The 23,382-nt window shown below is 44.7% G+C and overlaps 1 protein-coding gene across 6 annotated transcripts in view; it reads right to left on the reverse strand.

The window, feature by feature from the left end:
- LOC134354854 (FYN-binding protein 2) overlaps nt 1-22,404 on the reverse strand; it is a 90,772-nt gene extending 68,368 nt beyond the window's left edge. For all 6 annotated transcript variants that reach the window (XR_010019903.1, XM_063064247.1, XM_063064245.1 and 3 more), the window contains exon 1: nt 22,317-22,404. Coding sequence is in view for 5 of the 6 variants with exons in the window: in XM_063064247.1 (XP_062920317.1) it covers nt 22,317-22,331 (15 nt within the window). In the remaining variant the exon portion in view is untranslated. The remainder of the gene's footprint in view (nt 1-22,316) is intronic.
- Nucleotides 22,405-23,382: the final 978 nt, after the last annotated feature.

A 23,382-nucleotide genomic window follows, 5' to 3' on the forward strand; every position in this document is an offset into this window, starting at 1 on the left:
TCCCATTTTGATGGCCGCCAACCAGTGGAGCTCTGGAAGGTGTTTGCTGACTTTCTACAGCTGTTCCAGCAGAGACCAGGACTAACAAAGGTCCTAAAACCTTCCGTCAGGATCAGACCTGAGCAGGGTTCAGTACGCCAACACTGCTACAGAGTGCCAGAGTGACTTGTGAGGTCCCTGAAGGATGAGATTCGAACCGTGCTGGAGCTGGGAGTCATCGAGCTTTCAAATAGTCAGTGGAGCTGTCCCCTCGTTATTGTCCACAAGAAGAATGGCACCCTGAGGGTATGCATTGATATCTGAAAGTTAAATGCCATTTCTTTTCTTGGTGCTTATGCACCACATTGATGACCTACTAGAAAGTACTGGACGGATTAACAACACTGGGCCTTTGCAAAGGCTACTGGCAGTTTCCCCTGGATGACCTACCAGAACCCCTCTCTGCCTTCTGCACAACCCTTGGGGTCTGTTTCAGTTCACCGTGATGCCATTTGGTCTTCATGGTGCACCAGCAACTTTCCAGTGGCTGACGGACCAGGTGCTCCAATACCATGAGGACCACTGTGTGGCCTACCTAGGTGACGTAGTTATCTATAGCCAGACACGGTCAGAGCACTTGGGCCATCTGTATAGGATCCTGGGAGTTTTCCTGCTGTCGGTTCCACCCTCAATCTACAAAATTGTGAGTGGATGAAAAGGAAAACCAGATACCTTGGCTACCAGCTGGGAGATGGAGGGGATTGAGCACAGGTGGACAAAGTGGTAGCGACTGCAACAGTACTTGAACTCACACCAAGAAGGAAGTGAAGTGACGTGAAGTCCTTCCTGGGTCTGGTAGGGTGATATCGCAGGTTCATTTCCAAAATCAGTACTCTGGCCGCACCTCTGACTAATCTTACTGGGCAACCCCGTGATGTACAAAGTAGACAAGTGAATGTGAAAACATTTTCCAAGCCCTTAAAGCTCAAAAATCTTCTTCACCAGTCCTTCAGAGCCCAGACTTTGATAAACTGTTCCTTTTCCAGGTGAATGCCTCAGGAGGAGGCATTAGAGCAGTGTTGGCCCAAGGAGAACCTGGAGAAGAGTGACCTGTCATTTACCAGAACTGAAAACTCCTCCCAAGGGAAACCAGATATTCCACCATTATAAAATTAACCTGAACACTTCTGTTGTGCATTTAATATTTCAGTAATATTGTAAATATATTGTTTGATTTAAGCATTCTTTGTTTAAATAATTCATTCTGGGTTGTATGTAAAAGTACGTGGATAACATACATCATTACGTAACCAGGTCAGAGGTGCATGCCTCATTAAATGTAAAATGAAACTAAAATGTGCATCACCCAGCTTTTTCTCTTTCAATTAGTTTTATGCTTTGGAGTTATAAAACATAACAACTTTTTAGTAATCCTTCACCCATTCTGCATTTAATCCTATACCTTATAACACTATTATCCTATAATCAGTAGACATTTGGAAAAGTATGGTACCCCACCATAACTACCCAATAAATACCCGATAAACATCCACCTGTCTGTAACCTCTCTGCACATTTGCTGCTCCATAGGTCACCCATAGAATACGTCCGGCAATGTATTGTTCCTTGTCCTATTTTTTGCTTCCAATCAAACAGATTATTTTCTGATGCTTCCATGCCATGCTCTCTCTCCAGCACAATTACATTTTCCTTCATCATCTCTGCTAAGCCTCCCTCCTTCTTTCATTCCCTAGCCTTCCTTTTAAAGGAAATTTTGCTTCAGAGTGAAAAATACACTCCAAGGAGTTGTTTGGCACAAATCATCAGGCTAAATTGGGCAGGCTGTGAACAGATCCAGCAGCTCAGGACAGGACCTGGCCTCCAGGATGTGTTGTGGACCATCAGAATTTCACTTCGCTTCCAACCTGGGACATCATGGCCCAGACTATCGGCCTCTCTAACCATCACCATCAAACCAGCAGATTAACACTGACTTAGTGAAGATTGTAGGAGTAGCACCACACATACCTCAGAATGAGGGGTCAGTCTGGTGAAGCTGCAAGACAGGTGTGGTAAACCATGTATATATGTTGTAACTCGGTTACCTGTCTGGACACACCCCTCTGCTGACTGCCCCTGTGGCTCCTCCCACAGAATCCTGTATAAAGGTGTTCGCCTTACCCCTCCCCCTCAGTCCGGGGGCAGACACTCACTGTGGAGGTCGTATTGTACAGCGAATAAAAGCCTTTCAGTATTTTATCAAACCTCAGTCTTTTGGAGTAATTGAAGGTGCTTCAATTTTATTCGCTGTATGTTTTAAAACATGGAACAGGCCCTGAGACCAGAAAAATTAGACCTCAATCCGCAAACACCTGAAGCTGGAAACGCTTTCGAACTCTGGCTGGCCTGCTTCAAAGCGTATCTAGAGGAGATTAAAGCGACCGACCCCGTAGCGAAGCGCAGAGTTCTACTCTCCAGGGTCAGTCCACGGGTCTATTCGCTGATCAGAGACCAGCCGAACTACGACGGCGCAATGAACGCACTCAAAAAACAATACCTGCGGCCGATAAACAGCGTCTATGCTCAGCATCGCTTAGCGACACGGCAACAACGGTCCGGGGAATCGAGTGCTGAGTTTGTGCAGGCCCTACAGACACTCGTGCGAGCCTGCAATTGCCAGGAGCTGACGACGGCGCAGCATGCAGAACTCCTAGTGAGAGACGCCTTCGTCACGGGGACCAGGTCAGTGTATGTGTGCCAGCGGCTGCTGGAAAAAGCCGATCTTACCCTAAGTTCGGCCATCGAGCTGGCTGATACGTTGGAGGCCGCTCTGCATAACTCCGAGGCTCTCCAGGCACGCGATCCCCCGATGGCCTCGTGAGCGCCACAGACCCCGCAACCTGCCGGCGAATCGACCTCGGCTGCAGCCAGTCGTGAGTCCGCGAAGTGCTACTTCTGCGGACTGGAGAAGCACCCCCGGAAACGCTGCCCGGCCCAACAAGCTACCTGCTCCAGCCGCGGAAAGAAGGGCCACTTCGCCAAGGTCTTTAAGTCAAAACCGCGAGCGGGATCGAGCAGCGCCGCGTGCGAGACGTGGGGGCCGCCATCTTCCCGGCACACTGCCACCACGTGCGAGACATGGGGGCCGCCATCTTCCCTGCACGCCGCCACCACGTGCAAGACATGGGGGCGGCCATCTTGGTCGACGCCACCTCCCACCGCCTATGACCAACGGGTGCTCACGGGCCACCCCACCGCGCCGGACCAAGACAGCAACCCCACCCTGGCTTCCGTGACCCTCGACCAAAGCGCTCCCCACCAGCTCGCAAGGTCAATGATAGACATCCTGGTGGAGGGGTGCAGGACAAGCTGCCTGTTTGACACAGGCAGCACGGAGAGTTTTATCCACCCGGCCACGGTGCAGCATTGTGGACTCATGATACGGCCGGTAAGTCAGAGGGTCACCATGGCCTCCGGGTCGCATACAACAGACATCCGGGGAGGGGTTGTGTAGCGACGCTAGTGGTGCAGGGCACAGAATATCGGGACTTTAAGTTACTGGTCTTGCCTCAACTGTGTGCCCCTGTGCTGTTGGGGTTGGACTTCCAGAGCCACCTGAAAAGCGTGACAATGGAGTATGATGGGCCCCTCCCACCAATTACTGTCATAAATCCCCAGTTTTGTAGAGATATGTCTCGTACCCTGCTACTGACCACACACACACACCGACCTGCGCATCCCACCCAACACCATGCCAACTGCCACACTACCGACACCACTTGCGGCCTCTCCACCCTCAGGATCCCTCCCCCACCGCTGTTCACCAACCTGACCCCCGACTGTAAACCTGTGGCAACTAAAAGCAGGAGGTACAGCACGGGAGACAGAGCCTTCATTAAGTCGGAGGTGCAGCGACTGCTCAGGGAGGGGGTCATTGAGACAAGCACAAGTCCTTGGAGGGCGCAGGTGATCGTTGTTCGGAACGGGGAGAAGAATAGGATGGTCGTGGACTATAGCCAGACCATCAATAGGGTCATGCAGCTCGAAGCGTGCCCTCTACCCCGCATCGCGGATATGGTCAATCAGATAGCACAGTACAAGGTATACTCGACCATAGACCTAAAATCCGCCTACCATCAGCTCCCCATCCGCTGGGAGGACCGCCCTTACACTGCCTTCGAGGCGGACGGCAGGCTTTATCAATTCCTGCGCGTCCCCTTTGGTGTCACGAATGGTGTATCTGTCTTCCAGAGGGCAATGGACCGGATGGTGGACTAGTGCCAACTGAAGGCCACGTTCCCATATCTGGATAACATCACCATCTGCGGTCACCACCGGCAGGATCACGACAACAACCTCCAAAAATTTCTCCAAGCGGCCAAATCTTTCAACCTCACCTATAACAAGTGTGTATTTGGGACCACCCGACTTGCTATCCTTGGGTGTGTCGTGGAGAATGGAGTCATTGGCCCTGACCCCGACCGTATGCGGCCCTTGTTGGAACTCCCTCTTCCCAATACCCTCAGTGCCCTCAAAATGTGCCTGGGCTTCTTTTCATATTACGCCCAATGGGTCTCTAACTATGCAGACAAGGCCCACCCCCTGGTCAAGTCCACCACATTCCCCCTCTCTGCCGAGGCCCACGCGGCCTTCAACCGCATAAAAGGGGACACGCCAAAGCAGCAATGCATGCGGTGGATGAGGCCATTCCCTTCCAAGTAGAGAGTGACGCCTCCGACTTTGCGCTGGCTGCCACCCTCAACCAGACAGGAAGACCAGTGGCGTTCTTCTCCCGAACCCTTCAAGGCCCTGAAATTCGGCACTCTGCGGTAGAGAAAGAGGCCCATAGTGGAAGCTATTAGGCACTGGAGGCACTATCTTGCCGGCAAAAGGTTCACCCTGCTAACTGACCAGCGCTCAATCGCATTCATGTTTAATAATCAGCAGCGGAGCAAAATCAAAAATGATAAAATTCTGAGGTGGAGAATTGAACTCTCCACCTACAACTATGACATCATGTACAGGCCTGGGAAGCTCAACGAGCCCTCCGATGCCCTATCCCGGGGAACATGCGCCAGCGCGCAGATCGACCGGCTATATGCCCTACATGTAGACCTTTGCCACCCGGGAGTTACCCGGATTTTCCACTTCGTGAAAGCCCGGAACCTGCCTTACTCCCTTGAGGAGATCAGGACGATGACCAGGGACTGCCAAGTCTGCGCAGAGTGCAAACCGCACTTCTACTGACCCAAAAAGGCACCACTCATCAAAGCCACCCGCCCCTTTGAGCGATTGAGTGTTGACTTTAAGGGCCCCCTTCCCTCCACCGACCGCAATGTGTACTTTCTTAATGTAATTGACGAGTACTCGCGGTTCCCCTTCGCCATCCCCTGCCCCGACACCACTACCACGTCAGTTATAAAAGCCCTGCGCAAGCTCTACACTCTGTTCGGATACCCATGCTATATCCACAGTGACAGAGGGTCCTCGTTTATGAGTGACGAGCTGCGCCAATATCTACTGGCTAGGGGAATTGCAACCAGTAGGACCACGAGCTATAATCCCGGGGGAATGGACAGGTGGAGAAGGAGAATGGCACAGTGTGGAAAGCCACACTCTTAGCCCTCAGGTCAAAGGGACTGCCGGTCTCCCGCTGGCAGGAGGTCCTTCCTGAGGCACTCCACTCCATCCGCTCCCTGTTATGCACAGACACCAATGCCACCCCTCATGAGCGGCTCTTTTCTTTTCCCAGAAAGTCGACCACTGGAACCACCCTACCATCTTGGCTGACGTCTCTGGGGCCAGTGCTGCTCCAGAAACATGTGAGGAGCAATAAATACTCCCCGATAGTCGAGAGGGTTCACTTACTTCATGCGAACCCCCAGTATGCCTACGTGCTTTTACCTGATGGGCGGGAGGACACTGTCTCCATCCGCGACCTAGCGCCCGCAGGAGCACCGAGCCCCTACCCTGAACACTCTGTGGTGACTATTGACCCCGTACCCACCAATGTATGTACCTACGAGACACCGTGCACCCCAAACCCTATACAGACACCACACGACACTCCCACACCGGGCGCGACGCACACGCACGAGGGATTACCGACGCCTAACGCGCTGGCACCTGAAGTCAGGCCGGAGCCAGTACAACCGCCATCGCTGGTGCAATCACCACTGGTGCTACGTAGATCACAGCGACGGACTCGACCGCCCGATAGACTTAACCTGTAAATATACTTCTTGTAAATATTGTCAGTCACTTCACCCCGCGGGACTCTTTTTTAAAAAAGGAGGGTGAATGTGGTAAACCATATATATGTTGTAATTGGGTTACCTGTCTGGACACGCCCCTCTGCTGACTGCCCCTGTGGCTCCTCCCACAGATTCCTGAATAAAGGTGATTTCGTCTTGCCCCTCCTCCTCAGTCCAGGGGCAGACACTCACTGTGGAGGTCATATTGTACAGCGAATAAGCGCCTTTCAGTATTTTACTAAACCTCAGTCTTTTGGAGTAATTGAAGGTGCTTCAACAAGATTGTTTGCATGCCAAACAAGAAAGAACATGCAACAGGCAGAGCTCAGTGATACTAGAACAAACAGATCAGATCCAAGATCTGCAATCCTGCATTGTCCAGCCATGAATGGTTGTGAACAAACTATCCAGTGAAGGAGTAGGCTCCACAAATATGACCTTTCTCAGCAATGGGGTAGAGCAAAACATCAGTGCAAAAGACAAAGCCAAAGGATTGACAAGAATCTTCAGCCGGAGTGTCTAAGAAGAGCATGGCGACCTGCCTTAATGACTATATTCCAGTAGTGCTTGCATGATCCGTAATGAAATGCTCTAAGAAGTTAGCAATAGTATGAATCAACTCCTGTCTCAGGGATTACTTGGATCTATTTCAATTTGCCTATTGCCACAACAGATCAACAGCAGAAGTGATTTTCTCTGACTTTTCTCTGCGCTAAGACAACAGGAATTTATATAGCCGGTTAGGCCCCGTTTATCGACTACGGCCCAGGTTTTAACACAATCATTCTATCCAAATCTATTGTCAGGCTTCAAGATCTGAGCCTCTAAACCTCCCTCTGCAACTGGATACTCGACTTCCTCATGAGTTAATGAAGATTAGTAACAACATCTCCACATTACTGATCATCAGTACACCTCGAGGCTGTGTGCTTAGCCCTCAGCTCTACACTGAAACACACAGGACTGTGTGGCTAAGCACAACTCCAGTGCAATCTTCAAATTCACTAATGACACTACCATGGTACGGGTCATAGCCGGTGGTAAGTCACTTTACTGGAGCACGATAGGACACCTGGTTGAGTGGTACCACAATAACAACCTTCTGCTAAACATCAGCAAAACTAAACAGCTGAATACTGACCTTACAAAGCGGGAGGAAAGCAAGCATGTACCAGTCTACATTGGGGCAGTCAACAATGAAGAGAGTCAGCAGCCTTAAATTCCTGAGTTTTAACACAGCAGACGACCCGTCCTGCGCCCAGCACGTAGACGTAAACAGAAAAAAAAGCAGCATGCTGGCATCCTTACTTTCCTAGTAGGTTCAGCTTGTCACCAAACACTCTTAACAAACTTCTACAGGTGTACCCTTGTAAGTATCCTTATGGGTTGTAATATTGTTCTTTCTTGTTAAAATTGTGTATAGCTGTTTAATTTATGTTTTCCTCGTGAATATTGCTTATATGCTATGTGTCTGAAAAGCTGCTCCAAGTTTTTCATTGCTCCTGTGCAGACATATATTTGTGCATATAACAATAAACTCAAATTCACTTCACTCTACGTGGCATCAAGGAATGGGCAGAGGCAAAGGATACAGCAAAGGCCATGGACTGTGAAAACACAACATTCCAGTAAGAGGACTGAGGACGTGCTCCAGAACTTGCCTGCCCTTGGTCAAGCTGTTCCAGTGTAGCCACAACACTGGCATCTACACAGCAATGTGGAAAATTATCCAGGTATACCCATCAAAAAGAAGCAGGATAAATAAACACGGCCAATTACCATATATCAGTTTACCCTTGATTACCAGCCAAGTGATGGAAAGAATCATCAACAGAACTACCAGACAGCACTTGCTTAGCAATAACTTGCTCACAAAAGCTTAGTTTGGGTTCTGACAAGGTCAGTCAGCTCCTGGCTTTACAGCAGGCTTGGTGCAAAGATGGATAAAAGAACTGAACTCCAAAAATGAAGTGACAGTAATTGCCCTTGACATCAAGTCATTGTTTGATCGAATAGAACATCAAGGAGTTGAGGCACCTCCCCCAGGCCATTAGGCTTCTGATCTCCCAGCTGCATCACATTTAAAGTGTCACTAGCTAATCTGTTCCGTACTTCCCAATATTTAAAATTAACGCACTTTAGTTTGTTATTTACATGTAGATTTTATCCGTACTTTCATAAGTTACTGTGTGTTATATGTACTACTGTGCTTTACACCCTGGGTTGAAGAAATGCCCAATTTCTAGAATAATGATATGGTTATATACATGCATATAATTAAGTGACAATAAAATTGACTTGATGACTTGACTGAAACATACATATGCTTTGAACTTTGTATCTCTAAATAAGAATAAAATAAAAATAAATAAGATTTTATGGGAATCAGGGAGAACCTCTCTGCCATGCACAATGGAAGATATCTGGCGCCCAATCCACTCAGCCACAAATCATCTCTGCAGTGTTCCTCAGGGTACTGGGCCCAACCATCTTCTGCTGCTTCTTCAATGTCCTCCCTTCAATCACTAGTTTAGTAGCACGTCCTGATATTCATTTGCATTACCATCACTGAATGCTCTGCTACCAATATCCTGGAGGTTACCATTGACTAGAAACTGAATTGGGAAGTACATACCAGCAGGCACAAGGACTGCTCTTATAATAAGGCTACTGAACAGACCTCTTATAGAGCATAGAACATAGAAATCTACAGCACATTACAGACTCTTACAGGCACATCACAGACCATATAACCTACTCTAGAAACTACCTAGGATTTCCCTACTGCATAGGCCTCTATTTTTCTAAGCTCCATGTACCTATCTAAGGGTCTCTTAAAAGACCCTATTGTATCCACCTCCACCACCATCGCTGGCAGTGCATTCTTTGTGAATCTTTGCAAGATGAAAATTTTCTTCATGAGATCAAATGCCACTCGTATTTAAGTGACTGTTCCCCTTGTTACTGTAACAGGGCTGAAAATACCAACTCCTAATATCTAGGTTCACTACCCAGGTGGGAGCTTTCTATGAAATTCAAAGAAGGCATGGAAGTGACCTTAAAAACGGAAACACGAGGAAACCTGCAGATGCTGGAATTTCAAGCAACACACATCAAAGTTGCTGGTGAACGCAGCAGGCCAGGCAGCATCTCTAGGAAGAGGTACAGTCATTGTTTCGGGCCGAGAACCTTTGTCAGGACTAACGAAGGGTCTCGGCCCAAAACGTCGACTGTACCTCTTCCTAGAGATGCTGCCTGGCCTGCTGCGTTCACCAGCAACTTTGATGTGTGTTGATGGAGGTGACCTGTGCACTTTGTACTGTACCATTTCTATGTGTGCATGTTATTAACTTTTTACCCTTAATTCACAAGGTTGATGCAAATTTTAATATTTCAAGTAAATTTTACACAAATATTCATTTACTGTCACAATCAATAAATGGCTCTGTTTCCTCAGTATTGGATTATCAACATACAAGCCAAGTATGTATGGTCAAGTGTCACTTCTATGGAAAATGCCGTTCTTAAGGTTAAGTTTTCATTCCTGTGAACGGTTTATTCAGTTATTTCTTTTCTGATAAAATCTACTCTTGACCTGACAATCCACATTGTTATTTCCTTTCCCCTTTCTGTTTCCTTGCACTGAACATTCTGTGTAACGATTACACTACGTTCTGCATTATGATATCGGTTTTCCCTTGCACTGATTGATGAAATGGTCTGTGTGTATGGCATGCAAAGTAAAGTTTTTCACTGTCCCTTGATACAAGTGACAATAATAAATCAATATATATATATAAATAATGTGGCCATAGGAGCAGCTCAGAGCGTAACGAATCCTTGTGAGTAACTTACTTCCCAACTTCCCAAAGCCTCTCCACCATCTACAAGGCTCAGGTCAGAACTGTGCTGGAATACACTCCAGTTGCCTGGATGAGTGCATCGTCAACAACATTCAGGAAGCTGAACAGTACACAGGATATAGTAGTCAGCTTGACAGGCACCTCATTTACAACCAGTCACTCCAACCACAACGCACAGTAGCAGCAGTCTGCACCGTCTACAGGATGCACTGCAGTAACTCACCAAGACTCCTTAGACAGCACCTTCTAAACCCACAACCTCAATCAGCTGGAAAAGCACGGGGACACCACCACATGAACATTACTCTATCAGCCACTCACCATCGAGACTCAGAAATATAACACTGTTCCTTCCTAAGTGTATTGTGGGTACACCCACTCCTCAAGGATTTACAGTGGTTCAATAAGACAGCTCAGCCCCACCTACTCTAAAGCAATTAGTGTTGGACAATTAACTTCTGGCTCAGCATGCAAAGCCTTTGCACATCCTTTAAATGAATAAAAAAAATGTTATCCAGGAATACTTTAGGACCAAGTTTCTCTCAGTGCTGAGTTTCTGATATCACTCTATCATGTTTCCACAGTTACCCGCACCTGTGGTTTACAAGGGTAATTCACCACATACCACACATTCAAAAACACATATAATGAACAAATTTAGTCATGTCATTTCTATTTTCATTTACTCCAGTAAAATCCTCACACTGGCCAAATTGAACACAAACTGCCTTCCCATTTCGTGTTCCTTCTTTTTAAAATCTTATCTTTTATCCTGACTCTGTCCGTACTTTCTGATGCATTCTAATGCTCGCGTACTCTGTCCCTCCCCTACACATTCTGTCCTGCACTACTTCTGTTTCCAGTATGAACGTGTGCCCTTCTGGATCTGCCCTCTGCCAAACTGGTTTTAAACCTCCCCAGCAGCACCAGCAAACTCTTCTGTGAAGGGTCCTGTTCCTGTTGAGTTGCTTTGTCGCTCCCGGCAACTGCGATAATAACAGTTCCAGGCCAAGCAGAGGGTTGGGGGTTTGTTTATTAGGGTTCGGGGAACAGCAGCCGTGGCCCAAAGAGCAGAGGGATAATGGAGGAAGGAAGAGCTGATCATAAAATACAGATCTTTCTTGGGTTACAACACAGTTTAATTCCTGATAGCGGTTTGTAACCTGGACCATTAAGTCAGAAATGAAGGGGGAAAAAAAGTCGGTGGGAGAGAATCACAGAAAAAATTGTAATGGGAGAGCGAGCAGTTGCAGGGAGAGTGGCCTCACGGACTCAGTCAAGTCTGCTCACCGTTCCTGGCCTTGTTCAGCTGTCAGAGCTTGGCGGCGGTGGTGGGGGTGGAGGACGAGGTGGAGACAAGAAAACACGTGGGAATATCTCAGCAGATTACTACTGCAGTCCTTGTAGTAAATCCATCCTATCAGTCTTGGGGGAACCAGTACCTTAGAGTGGAGCAGGAGAAATTTCAACAGTAGGCAACAAACCGCGACATATTTCATACTTCTCAATGCCACGGAAGACCATTCGGCCCATTAGGACTATATCTGTTCTTAGATCAACTCCATTAGCCCATTTTTTCCTATTCTCGCAAAGTGGTCATTACTAATTTTCATCACATACGTCCCTCCCCCCCCACCCACCAACTACTTCATCCAGTCAGCTTTCCTTTTTAGATATTTTGCCTGTCATTTACAACAACCAATTAATCCACCAACCGCTGGAAGCTCATAGCATTCTGGATATGTTTGTAAGTGAGGGAGAATATCTGTAGCTGCTGGAAATCTGTGATAATGACAAAAACCACCAGGGACACAGAAAGCGTGTGATGTGGGATCATTGACCTAATCTGCAGAGGGTTTCTGAGACCGCACATGATGGAAATTTGGAATAAAACTTTGCAGTACACAGCGGCGAAGGCCTCAGAGAAATTCAGACACACTGCCAAAACTATCTACTAGTGATCATCTAGCGAATGGGATAACTACATACACTCATTCTATTCCTGGAGTTCCCAGAACTGATGGTCTCACTTAAGGGCTCTTTAACTTGTTATTTCATGCTCTCATTATTTATTGTCATTTATTTATATTTGCAACGCACAGTTCGTTCTATAGATTTGTTAAGTATGCCAGCAGATAAAGAACCTCAGGGTTATATGTGGTGACATGTACGTACTCTGATCATAAATTTTACTTTGAATTTCGGAATCTTTTTCGTGACTAACACCTCTCCTCATGCCCAACAACAGGTCTCAGGAGACTGTGAACTTTGCTACTAAAATCAAATTCATATATTCAACCCTGAGCCAATAGGCTGGTCCTGGACTTATTTCCTGGCATAATTTACATATTACTATTTAATTATTTATGGTTTATTATTATTTAATCATTTGTAGTGCAACTGTAACAAAAACCAATTTCCCCCGGAATCAATAAAGTATGGCTATGAACTTACACTGTTATATCCCATCAAAAAAAAACATTTCACAAAGCGTCTCCCTCTCCTTGTCCTTAACCAGTGTCTTTCTGTAGATTTGTTCCAAATCTCCTGCAGGCCTTCTTTGAGCTCACTTTATCCACAAGATCCAACATTTTATGTTCCTTTGACTAAATATCTGCTAAACCATTGACAACTCAATCTTATTTCCTCTGGCCATATTGTGTGATATAGTTAATTTTTTTCTTTCTCATCGGGTACTATTCATTTCCTTTCAAATTACCTCCAATTAAATGCTGGGAAGACTGAACACCCTTTATAACTTTCATTCTATAACTCAATTCCAGCTCAGTCTGAATCAACTTTTGAACTGGAATCAGACTGATAATAATCTAAACATCCCAAACAATCCCAAGTTTATCTTCCAAACCATCGGCAGGAATCACAGCTTTAACTTTGTGATATTACACACCTTGCCTCTTCCTTCTTTTCATTGCTTGCAGAAGAGTCCACTCCAAGCTGCCATGTATGACTATCTACATACTACTGTCTACATCTTAACTACCTCTGTGCTTCCTCATTTACAGTCCTAATTGAAACTAGAACAGCTCATGACATGAACCCTTCTAGTACAGCAAGCTTTGGAAATCTACAACCACTTGTAATCCTTTCCTGGTATTTTGCACATTTGCCACTTAGAAACATCAATAATTGTGTCATCTGTTACACGGGGTCTTAATTAATTGAAAAATTCTCTCCCAGGCCAAATACACATGGTTCCACATGTAAGATATTCATTAAAACCAGCCTTTTTGATTAAAATTATTCCCTTATGACATAGGAAGAAGTCATTTGGCTCCTTGGGTCTCTGCCAACTCTGAGCAAGCTCATTCCACAGTTATTTTGCTGTAACCCAGTCCCTTTTGCATGCTTATCAGCTCCACTTGATTCTCCTACCATCCACTTCGATGGAACTTACAGCATTCAATTAAGTTATAAACAACCATACCTTTGGAACATGTGAGGAATTGAGAGAACCTGGGGAAAACTATTTTGACACAAAAAGTGCAGGATGCACACAGATGGCATCAAAGGTCAGGACAGAAGTTGGGACAATGGAGTTGTGAGGTAGCAGCACTCTCTTTCCAGTCTTCCTCAGAGCTCATCTTACCTACAAGGTACAGATTTTTATGCACCCTTGAGTAAATGTTCCCTTATAGCATTGACGACTAAACCCGACTTCCTCTGCCCATGTTGCCTGATACTGTTAATCTTTGTCAACTGAAATACTGTGTTGCTCCTTGTCCAAATATCCTGCTTGGCATCAATTTTGCTTGTTTACACTTCCCTGGAGATTATAGTACATTAAAGGCTCCATGTCAAAATGGAAAGTCATTGTTCTACTTAAACAGGAAGTGAGCATACACCGGGGAAATTTACAATATGATCCCTCCATTAACAATCCAATGCAACTTTATCTGAAAATAACCAAGGATAGTTGATTGATTCCTGATAAGCAATTTTTAAATACGATTATCTTCTCAGTTTGTAAAATAAGGTATGTCATATCTGACTAAAAGCTTGTAGCAAGATCTCCCACATCGCCATATTTTGTTGTTTGTGCTGGCAGCAAGAGCCTCTTACTATGGGGTCCAGTAATAAAAAGCTGACCTTCAAACCCTTGGTATTGAATAGACAAACAACTCTTCCTCTCAGACCAATCAGCTCTCTGTGTGTCTTCAGTTTCTTTTAATACATTAATGACAGCTCTATCTTCAAAGGCCAGTACTGATATTCTGGATTTCATTCCATGGAATTCTCTATGTCCCTAAACCATTCCTTGAAACCTGCTTCTGTATTGAAGCTTTCAGTCCACCATTTCCAAGGTCTCACTGTTCAGCTGGAAGTCAAATCTTGTATAACATCCACTGACACCCCTCCAGATATATTACTTGGAAAAGACATGAAGGTTATTCAAGGCATGTTGTTCAGTTGGTGAACCTTGGGACTTGGAATCATAGCCAAGGGTGTGACTATCATTCATACTTTATGGAGCTTGTTCTGGTTTTATTAAGATAAGAGCGACACATTATAATGCAGGGTCTGTGAGAATAGATATGTCAGAGGATCAGGATAGCGGAAGAGATATTGTACTTGGCCATTGAACTGAGAAGCAGGAGGAAGCTGAGGGAAGTTTTCTTGGAACAGAAGAAAAACAAGTGACAAGGAGTAAGGGGAATGCAAGCAGCACGAGACAGTCGTGGAGGAGCGATCAAGCTGAGCGAAGCAATGGACAACAGTGTCACTGTGCTTCCTACCTTGGAGGCTGTGCTACAGACCGAGGGGTGAAAATGGTGTGCAGGAAGCTAAATTAGCTGAGAACAAAAAAAATGCTAAATTGATATACAAGCACAAGAGATTCTGCAGATGCTAGAAACATAGAGTAACACACACAAAATGCTGGAGGAACTCAGCAATCAGGCAACATCCCTGGGAGGAAATAAACTGTCAAAATTTCGGGCCAAGACCGTTCATTGGGGACTGGAAAGGAAGAGGCAGGAGCCACTACACGGTGGGGGAGTACAAGGAGTACAAGGAGGAGGGGAGGAGGGAGGAATTATTGAAAGTTTGAGAAATGAATGTTCATGTTGTCAGGTTAGAGGGTACTCAGAGAGAACACGATGTGCATTTGGCTTCATCTTGAGGTAGAGAAGACTATAGACAGGAATGTCAAAATGGGAATAGGAAGTCAAACTGAAATGAGTGGCCACCGCAAAATCCTGCCTTTCATGGTGGATGGAGTGACCCCCCCACTCCCAAATCTGCGCTGAGTCTCAACGATCAAAATCAGAATCAGGTTTATTATTACCGGCATGTACCGTGAAATGTGTTAACTTAGCAGCAGCAGTTCAATGCAATACATAATATAGAAGAGGAAAAATAAATAAATAAATAAATAAATAATAAAAAACACAGTATACGTATAGAAACACAGAAAACCTACAGCATTGAATAGATTAAAAGAACATGCAAAAAACAGAAATATTACATATTAAAAAAAGTGAGGTAGTGTCCAAGGATTCAATGTCCATTTAGGAATCGGATGGCAGAGGGGAAGAAGCTGTTCCTGAATCACTGAGTGTGTTCCTTCAGGCTTCTGGACCTCCTTCTTGATGGTAACAGGGAGAAAAGGACACGCCCTGGGTGCTGGAGGTCCTTAATAATGGACACTGCCTTTCTGAGACACTGCTCTTTGAAGTTATCCTGGGTACTTTGTAGGCTAGTACCCAAGATGGAGATGACTAGATTTACAACCCTCTACAGCTTCTTCCAGTCCTGTGCAGTAGCCCCTCCATACCAGACAGTGATGCAGCCTGCCAGAATACTCTCCAAGGTACATCTATAGATGATTTTGAGTGTATTTGTTGACATGCCAAACGGCTTCAAATTCCTAATGAAGTATAGCCGCAGTCTTGCCTTCTTTATAACTACATCGATATGTTGGGACCAGGTTAGATCCTCAGAAATCTTGACACACAGGAACATGAAACTGCTCACTCTCTCCACTGCTGATCCCTCTGTGAGGATTGGTATGTGTTCCTTCATCTTACCCTTCCTGAAGACCACAATCAGCTCTTTCGTCTTACTGATGTTGAGTGCCAGGTTGTTGCTGCAACATCACTCCACTAGTTGGCATATCTCACTCCTGTACGCCCTCTCATCACCACCTGAGATTCTACTAATAATGGTCATATGGCCAGCAAATTTATGGATGGTATTTGAGCTATACCTAGTCACACAGTCGTGTGTATATAGAGAGTAGAGCAGTGTAGAGGAGGTCGCACCAGTATCATCAAATACAATAGATGATACTGATTGACTAGCAGGCAAATTGTTCCCCAACCTGAAGGAACTGTTTGGTGCCTGGATGGTTCATAAGCGAGGAGGTGTAGGGGCACTTGTCCATTTAACCCTCTCCGCAGTTATCCCTGAAAGTGTGACAAGGGAATCACGTAGAGAAGGATCCCAGTGGAAATCGGAAAGGGGAGGTGGAGGTAAAGATGTGTTTAGTGGTAGGATCTTGTTGGAGATGGTGGCAGTTGCAGAGAATGATGTGGCTCGTAGGGTGGTAGATAAGGACAAGGGAAACCCTATCCTGTGAGAATGGAGTGACGGTAGATGTACAGGAAATGTTGGGGATGGGGGTCAGCAAAGTATGAATGGTGGCAGAAGGGAAACCCTGTTCTTTGAAAATAAAAGGAGAACATCTCAGATGTTCTAAAATGGAAACCCCAATCCTTAGAACAGATGCAGCCAAGATGCAAGAACTGAGAAAAGGGAATACCATTTTTACACGTGACAATGTGGGTAGAGGTATAGTCAAAAGAGCTGTGAGAGTCAGTAGGTTTGTGGATACTTTGTCTCCAGAGATGGAAACAGTGAGATTGGGAAAAGGGGTGAGAACTGTCAGAGATGGATCAAATAAATTTGAGGGCACGTTGGAAGTTGGAGGCAAAGTGGCTTAAATTGACTAGCTCAATATAGATCTAGGAAGAGCATCAATGTGGTCATCAAAATAGAGGGGGAAAATCTGGGAAGCATTACCTATGAAGGCTTGGAACATGGACTGTTTCACGTTGCCGACAAAAAGTCAAGCAAAGGTGGTGCCCACGCGAGTGCTGCACCTTGAGCTTTGAGAAAGTGGGGGGAGTCAAAAGAAAATTGTTTAGCGCAAGAACTAGTTCTGCCAGAGGGGATAGGGTGGTGGTGGAGGGGAACTAGTTAGGCCTGTCGTCAGAAAGAAGCCGAGAGCTTCATAGCCTTCATGATGGGTGATGGACATGTATAGGGACTGGATGCCCATAGTGAAAATAAGGCAATCTAGGATAGGGGATTGAAAGTGATCAAGATGATGAAGAGCATGTGAAGTGTCATGGATATAGGGAGGAAGGGACTGAACCAAGGGGATAAAATGTTGAGGCATGTGGAGACAAATATAGTGGGGCAAGAGCAGGCAAAAACAATAGTCCTACTGGGACAGTCAGGTTTGTGATCTTAGGTAGGAGGTAGAAAAGAGCAGTGTAGTGTTTGGGAATTACAAGGTTGGTGGCAGTGGATTGAAATCTCCAATGAGGTTGGTATGATGCGGACGACAATGATCTAGTGTTCCTTAGAGGAGTCCTATGCAAGGGACAAGTAAGAAGAAAGGTCCGAAAGCTACCATCTAGCCTCAGCAAGGTAGAGGTCAGTCAGCCAGACTACAACAGCACCAGCTTTGACTGCAGTTTCGATGTGAGGTTGGGATTGGTGCACAGAGATAGGGGCAGTGTGTTCTGAGGAGGCGATGTGGGAATGTGGGAAAAGAAGATGGGACTGAAGTTGAAACGGCTGAGATCTCGATAGCAGTTACGAGATGAGAAGAACCAGAGCACACAGAAGTCCAGATGCTTCTCAAGAAGAGGGGAGTTAAAGGGGCGATCAGTAGGGGTTGGGGGAAGCCTTACCAAAGAAGTCGGCTCAGAGACAGACAATGGAACAAGAGCTTGGTGTCATGGCAGGCCCCAAGCTCATTAAGGTGTGGGTACAGGGAGATAAAGGGTAACATTCTTGTTTGGGATATATACATCCCAGGGAGGAAGAAGTATTCTAAAGGAAAGATGACAGAACTGTGGTTAACAAGAGAAGTCAAAGCGAACATAAAAGCCAAAGAGAGGTCATATAACAGAGCAAAAATTGGTGGGAAGTTAGAGGATTGGGCAGCTTTCAAATACCGACAGAAGGAAACTAAAAGTCATTAAGGTGGTAAAGATGGAATACGAAAATAAGCTAGCCAATAATATTACAGAGAACACCGAAGTTCTTTCAGATACATAAAGTGCAAAAGAGAGGAGAGAGTGGACATCAGAGTGCTGGAAAATGATGCTGGAGAGGTAGTAATGAAAGGCAACAAAATGGTGGAAGAACTGAATAAGGATTTTCCATCAGTCTTCACTGTGGAAGACACTAACAGTATGGTAGAAGTTCCAGGTATCAGGGGTCATGAAGCGTGTGAAGTTACCATTACTAGGGAGCAGGTTCTTGGGAAACTGAAAGGTCTGAAGGTAAATGTCACATGGACCAGATAGTGTACACCCCAGGGTTCTGAAAGAGGTGGCTGAAGAGATCGTGGAGATATTAGTAATGATATTTCATGAGTCACTAGATTCTGGAGTGGATCTGGAAGACCAGAAAATTGCAATGTCACTCCACTCTTCAATAAGGGAGAAAGGTAGAAAGGAAATTATAGGCCAGTTAGTCTCTCCTCAGAGGTTGGGAAGGTGTTGGAGACGATTATTAAGGATGAAGTCTCAGGGAACTTGGAGGCGCATGATAAAATAGGCCATAGTCAGTATGGTTTCCTCAAGGGAAAATCTTGCCTGACAAATCTGTTGGAATTCTTTGAAGAAATAACAAGCAGGATAGAGAAAGGAGATTCAGTTGATGTTGTGCACTTGGATTTTCAGAAGGCCTTTGACAAGATACCACACATGAGGCTGCTTAATAAGCTACGAGCCCATGGTATTACAGGGAAGATTCTAGCATCGATAAAGCAGTGGCTGACTGGCAGGAGGCAAAGAGTAGGAATAAAGGGAGTCTTTTCTGGCTGGCTGCTGGTGACTAGTGGTGTTCCACTCGGGTCTGTGTTGGGACCAATTCTTTTTATGCCATGATTTTTACGTTATATTATTTTTATGTTAAGATTTGGATGATGGAATTGATGGCTTTGTTGCAAAATTTTCAGATGATACGAAAATAGGTGGAGGGGCAAGTAGTTTTGAGGAAGTCGAGAGGGTACAGGAGGACAGATAGATTAGGAAAATGGGTAAAGAAGTGGCAGATGGAATACAGCATCAGGAAGTGTATGATCATGCACTTTGATAGAAGAAATGAAAGGGTTGACTATTTTCTAAATGGAGAGAAAATACAAAATACTGAGGCACAAAGGGGGTTCCCCAAAGCTTGATTTGCAGGTTGAGTCTGTGGTGAGGAAGGCAAATGGAATGTTAGCATTCTTTTCAAGAGGACTAGAATATAAAAGCAAGTATGTAATGTTGAGGCTTTATAAAGCACTGGTGAGGCCTCATGGAGTATTGTGAGCAGTTTTGGCCTCCTTATCTTAGAAAGAATGTGTTGAAACTGGAGAGGGTTCAAAGGATGTTCACAAAAATGATTCCAGGATTGAATGGCTTGTCATATGAAGAGGATTTAATGGCTCTGGGCCTGCACTCATTGGAATTCAGAATAATGAGGGGTGACGTCATTGAAATCTATCAAATGGTGAAAGGCCCTGATAGAGTGGATGAGGACAGAATGTTTCCTATGGTGGGAGAGTTTAAGACCAGAGGACACAGCCTCAGAATAGAGCAGCGTCCTTTCATAATGGAGATTAGGAATTTATTTCGCCAGATAGTGATGAACCTGTGGAATTCTGTGCCACAGAAGCTGTAGAGGCCAAGTCTGTATGTACATTTAAGGCAGAGGTTGATAGATTCTTGATTGGTCAAGGCACAAAGGGATATGGGAGAAGGCAGGACTTTGAGGGTAAGTAAAAATAGATCAGCCACGATGAAATGGTGGAGCAGACTCAATGGGCCAAATGGCCAGATTCTGCTCCTATGTTTTATGGTCTTTTGGTCTTGTTGAGGACTGAACATTCTGCCTCCGAGGGGATGGTGAAGACACAGCAGGAGATGGAGCTGGGGTCAACGTAGGGTAGAGGATTGGACCAGTCAGAGGACAGAGAAGGTTGGGCTATTCAGAGAAAATGGAGTGGGAGGGGGTCCCATGGAAGTAACAGGGCATAGATGGAAGCCTGAGAAACCAAGGATGGGTGGGAGGTAGTGGTAGAAGGAAAGGAGCAGTAGTCCTGATGCAGGGTCTCAGCCCAAAAATGTCAAATGTTTATTTTCCCATCCATAAATGCTTCCTGATTTGCTGAGTTCTCTAAACTGGTATATGTAATTTTACCCCAGATTCTAGAATTATTTAATCTGTCAATTTACTTAATTTCTTCACACAGATTCAATAAAGATACTAGAACTGTATTCTCAGAAGCAAATACACAGATGGTAGCCTTGGTTAACTACAATTCTAATAGCAGTTTAAAAAATGAAGTTAATTTTCGTTTAATGCACTTGCAAAGTAAAGTGGATTTGGTTTTCATTTACATAAATGAAATTACAAGTAAAAATCCACAGGTAAATTTCTGCATTGTTGCTGATTACCATAAAGATATGGTTGAATCCCGCTAATGGAGATTTCATTCCCAGCTCTATTAACTTCATTTTCGATTTTATTACTACAGACGTCCTGGTAAAGTAGATTTACAGGAAAGATAGCAAGTCACATGCAGTTAACCAGTTATTAAAGCAATCCCTTGAAAAGAATTCTTGACAATAAATTTCAGTTTTGCTTTGAATAGATAAACACAATTACTTTAATTGAAAGTTGTGTTTATATTGAGATCTGCTTAAAATTACGACTTAAGTCATTGATGCAGAACTATCACAAAGCGCGCTACAATTTTAATTTTTTTAAATTATTTTTAAATTTATTAAGATACAGCACAGAACAGACCCTTCCGGCCCTTCGACCCACGCTAGCCTAGCAACACCTGATTTAACCCTAGCCTAGCCACGGGACAATTTACAGTGATTAACTAACCTCCCAACCGGCACGTCTTTGGACTTCGGGAGTAAACCGGAGGACCCAGAGGAAATCCATGAGGTCACAGGGAGAATGCCCGAACTCCTCACACACAGCGGTGGGAATTGAACACTGTAAAGCATTGTGCTAACCACCACACTACAGTGCCGCCCCAGAAGATGCAAAAGTAAATGAAAAAAAAGAGCAAAATCTTTCTCATGAATGTAAGGTCAATACTTCAGCAAATTAAATTTTATAAATGATGACTGGTAGCAGTTGAGTTAAAAAAGGAAGTTTTGTAGCGATTAGATGGAATATCGTCAATCATTGTATTATTTCAGAAAACGGTACACTGTTGAATATACGCAGTCTAATGTTTCTCATTTGTTCAGTTAAAGCAGGACTTTCTTAAACCCACTCTTAACCAGCTGACTGCAGTCATAACCAAGTAACTTAACCAGAAAGTTTAGTTCTATTCCTCACTAAAAATTCCCCATTTCCAATCAATTACACCGCAAGCTCTATTGCAGCAATAACATTTATACACAAAAACGCAGTAATCACTTCGTCAGGAATTGTAGATTTACATTTCCAGTAGGTAGCTGTTAAAATAATTGTATCTGCCATTTATCATCCTGTTGACTCCAAAAAAATTCCGAGCAGTTGTATTTGTCATTTTAGTTAAACCCTATTGACGTAAAGGTAAACCGCAAAAGTATGTCATATTGGCATAAAATTACCCAACCACCCATTCCATGAATTATACGGATTCTTAAGATGAAATATCGGAAAGTCGTTTTCCAAACTACCCGAACAAGATTGATCTAACGCCTTTTTACTGCTTTAACCCTGAGAACAGTCAGTAATCAGGTAAATAACTATAAGTACGCGTTACGTGGTGAAACCAAAGTAGCCCTTTTAATCAGGTGCCGTCCTGTATCTCCGCGAAAAAAACTATAACCACCTGCCAAGGACGAAAGTTTCCCGGAGTGGACGGCGCAGGCTCAGTGTGGCAAACGGGAGCCGTGGAGAGACACTCTGCTGCCAGAAGTAGGAGGAGAGGAATGATCGCAAGCTGCAATTTAAGTTGAAATCTTACCATCATAGCATCCATAAGACGCGACTGTCGAGAAGCCGGCGCACCTGCGTTGAGGCATTGCGCAATCTTAGTTTCCCGGCACCCTGAACTCGCAGTCGCTCCTCCTCCCTCACCCGTCAATCAAAAGTGTTCCAAACAAAAATTGCTCCCAAACTCTTTACCACAAGTAAGAGCTGTCCTCTCAAATGTCACTTATTTTTATCTTGTTTTTGCTTGCGTAATTCTGGATGATAACCAGAAAGTGCTCATTGCTTTTTGCAAATATAAGGAATCCTAAGGAGGACTTGTATTTGCAGAGTGTGTTCCATGTCCCAAGTGATGGCTTGGGATTGGAAATTGACTCAACACTTTGGAGGCTGCAAACCACAGGCTCAAACAGATAGGTGTAGCTGGAGTGAAAGCTGCTAGAAATGTTGTATGTAAGTGAAAATCTGAAATAAACTGCAGAAGTTGGAAATGTGAAATTAAACCACATACACTCAGCAGGTCAGGCAGCTCCTGTGGAAAGAGAAGCAGTTAGCATTCTGGGTCTGTGACTCTTCATCAGAAGGTAGAACTTAACTGTACATGCATTTGTTACATTATTGCAGGCATTGCCTTGACCTGCAAGAGATGAGTGAGATTTTAATGAATATTTCTCTACTTGCTTATTGAGGAGAAAATCGTGGTTGCTGAAGAGGTAAGGGTTACAAGTGGGGATATTTTGGAGGGCATTCATATTACTAAACTGGAGGTACTCGTGGTCTTGCAGCTCAGTAAGATTGATAAATCCCCAGTATTTGACCAAGAGCATCCTCAGATTTTATGGAAGACTAGAGAAGAATTTGCGGAGGACCTCGTGGAGATATTTCTTTCACCATTAGCACCCAAAGTTCCTGAAGATTGGCTGCAGTTTTCTGTTGTTCTGGTTTAGCTAAACTCTTGTAGTATCTCATTTTTATAATTCTTTAGCCCATCCAGGATCTCAGCTGTATCTTTCTTAGCTTTTACATGAACAGCATTTTCATTGGTAAAGGCTAATACATTTAGTATATCAGCCATGTAGGGTGCAGACTAGACCCTACAG

This window comes from Mobula hypostoma, chromosome 12 (genome assembly GCF_963921235.1).
Source record: "Mobula hypostoma chromosome 12, sMobHyp1.1, whole genome shotgun sequence".
Classification (NCBI taxonomy): Eukaryota; Metazoa; Chordata; class Chondrichthyes; order Myliobatiformes; family Myliobatidae; genus Mobula; species Mobula hypostoma.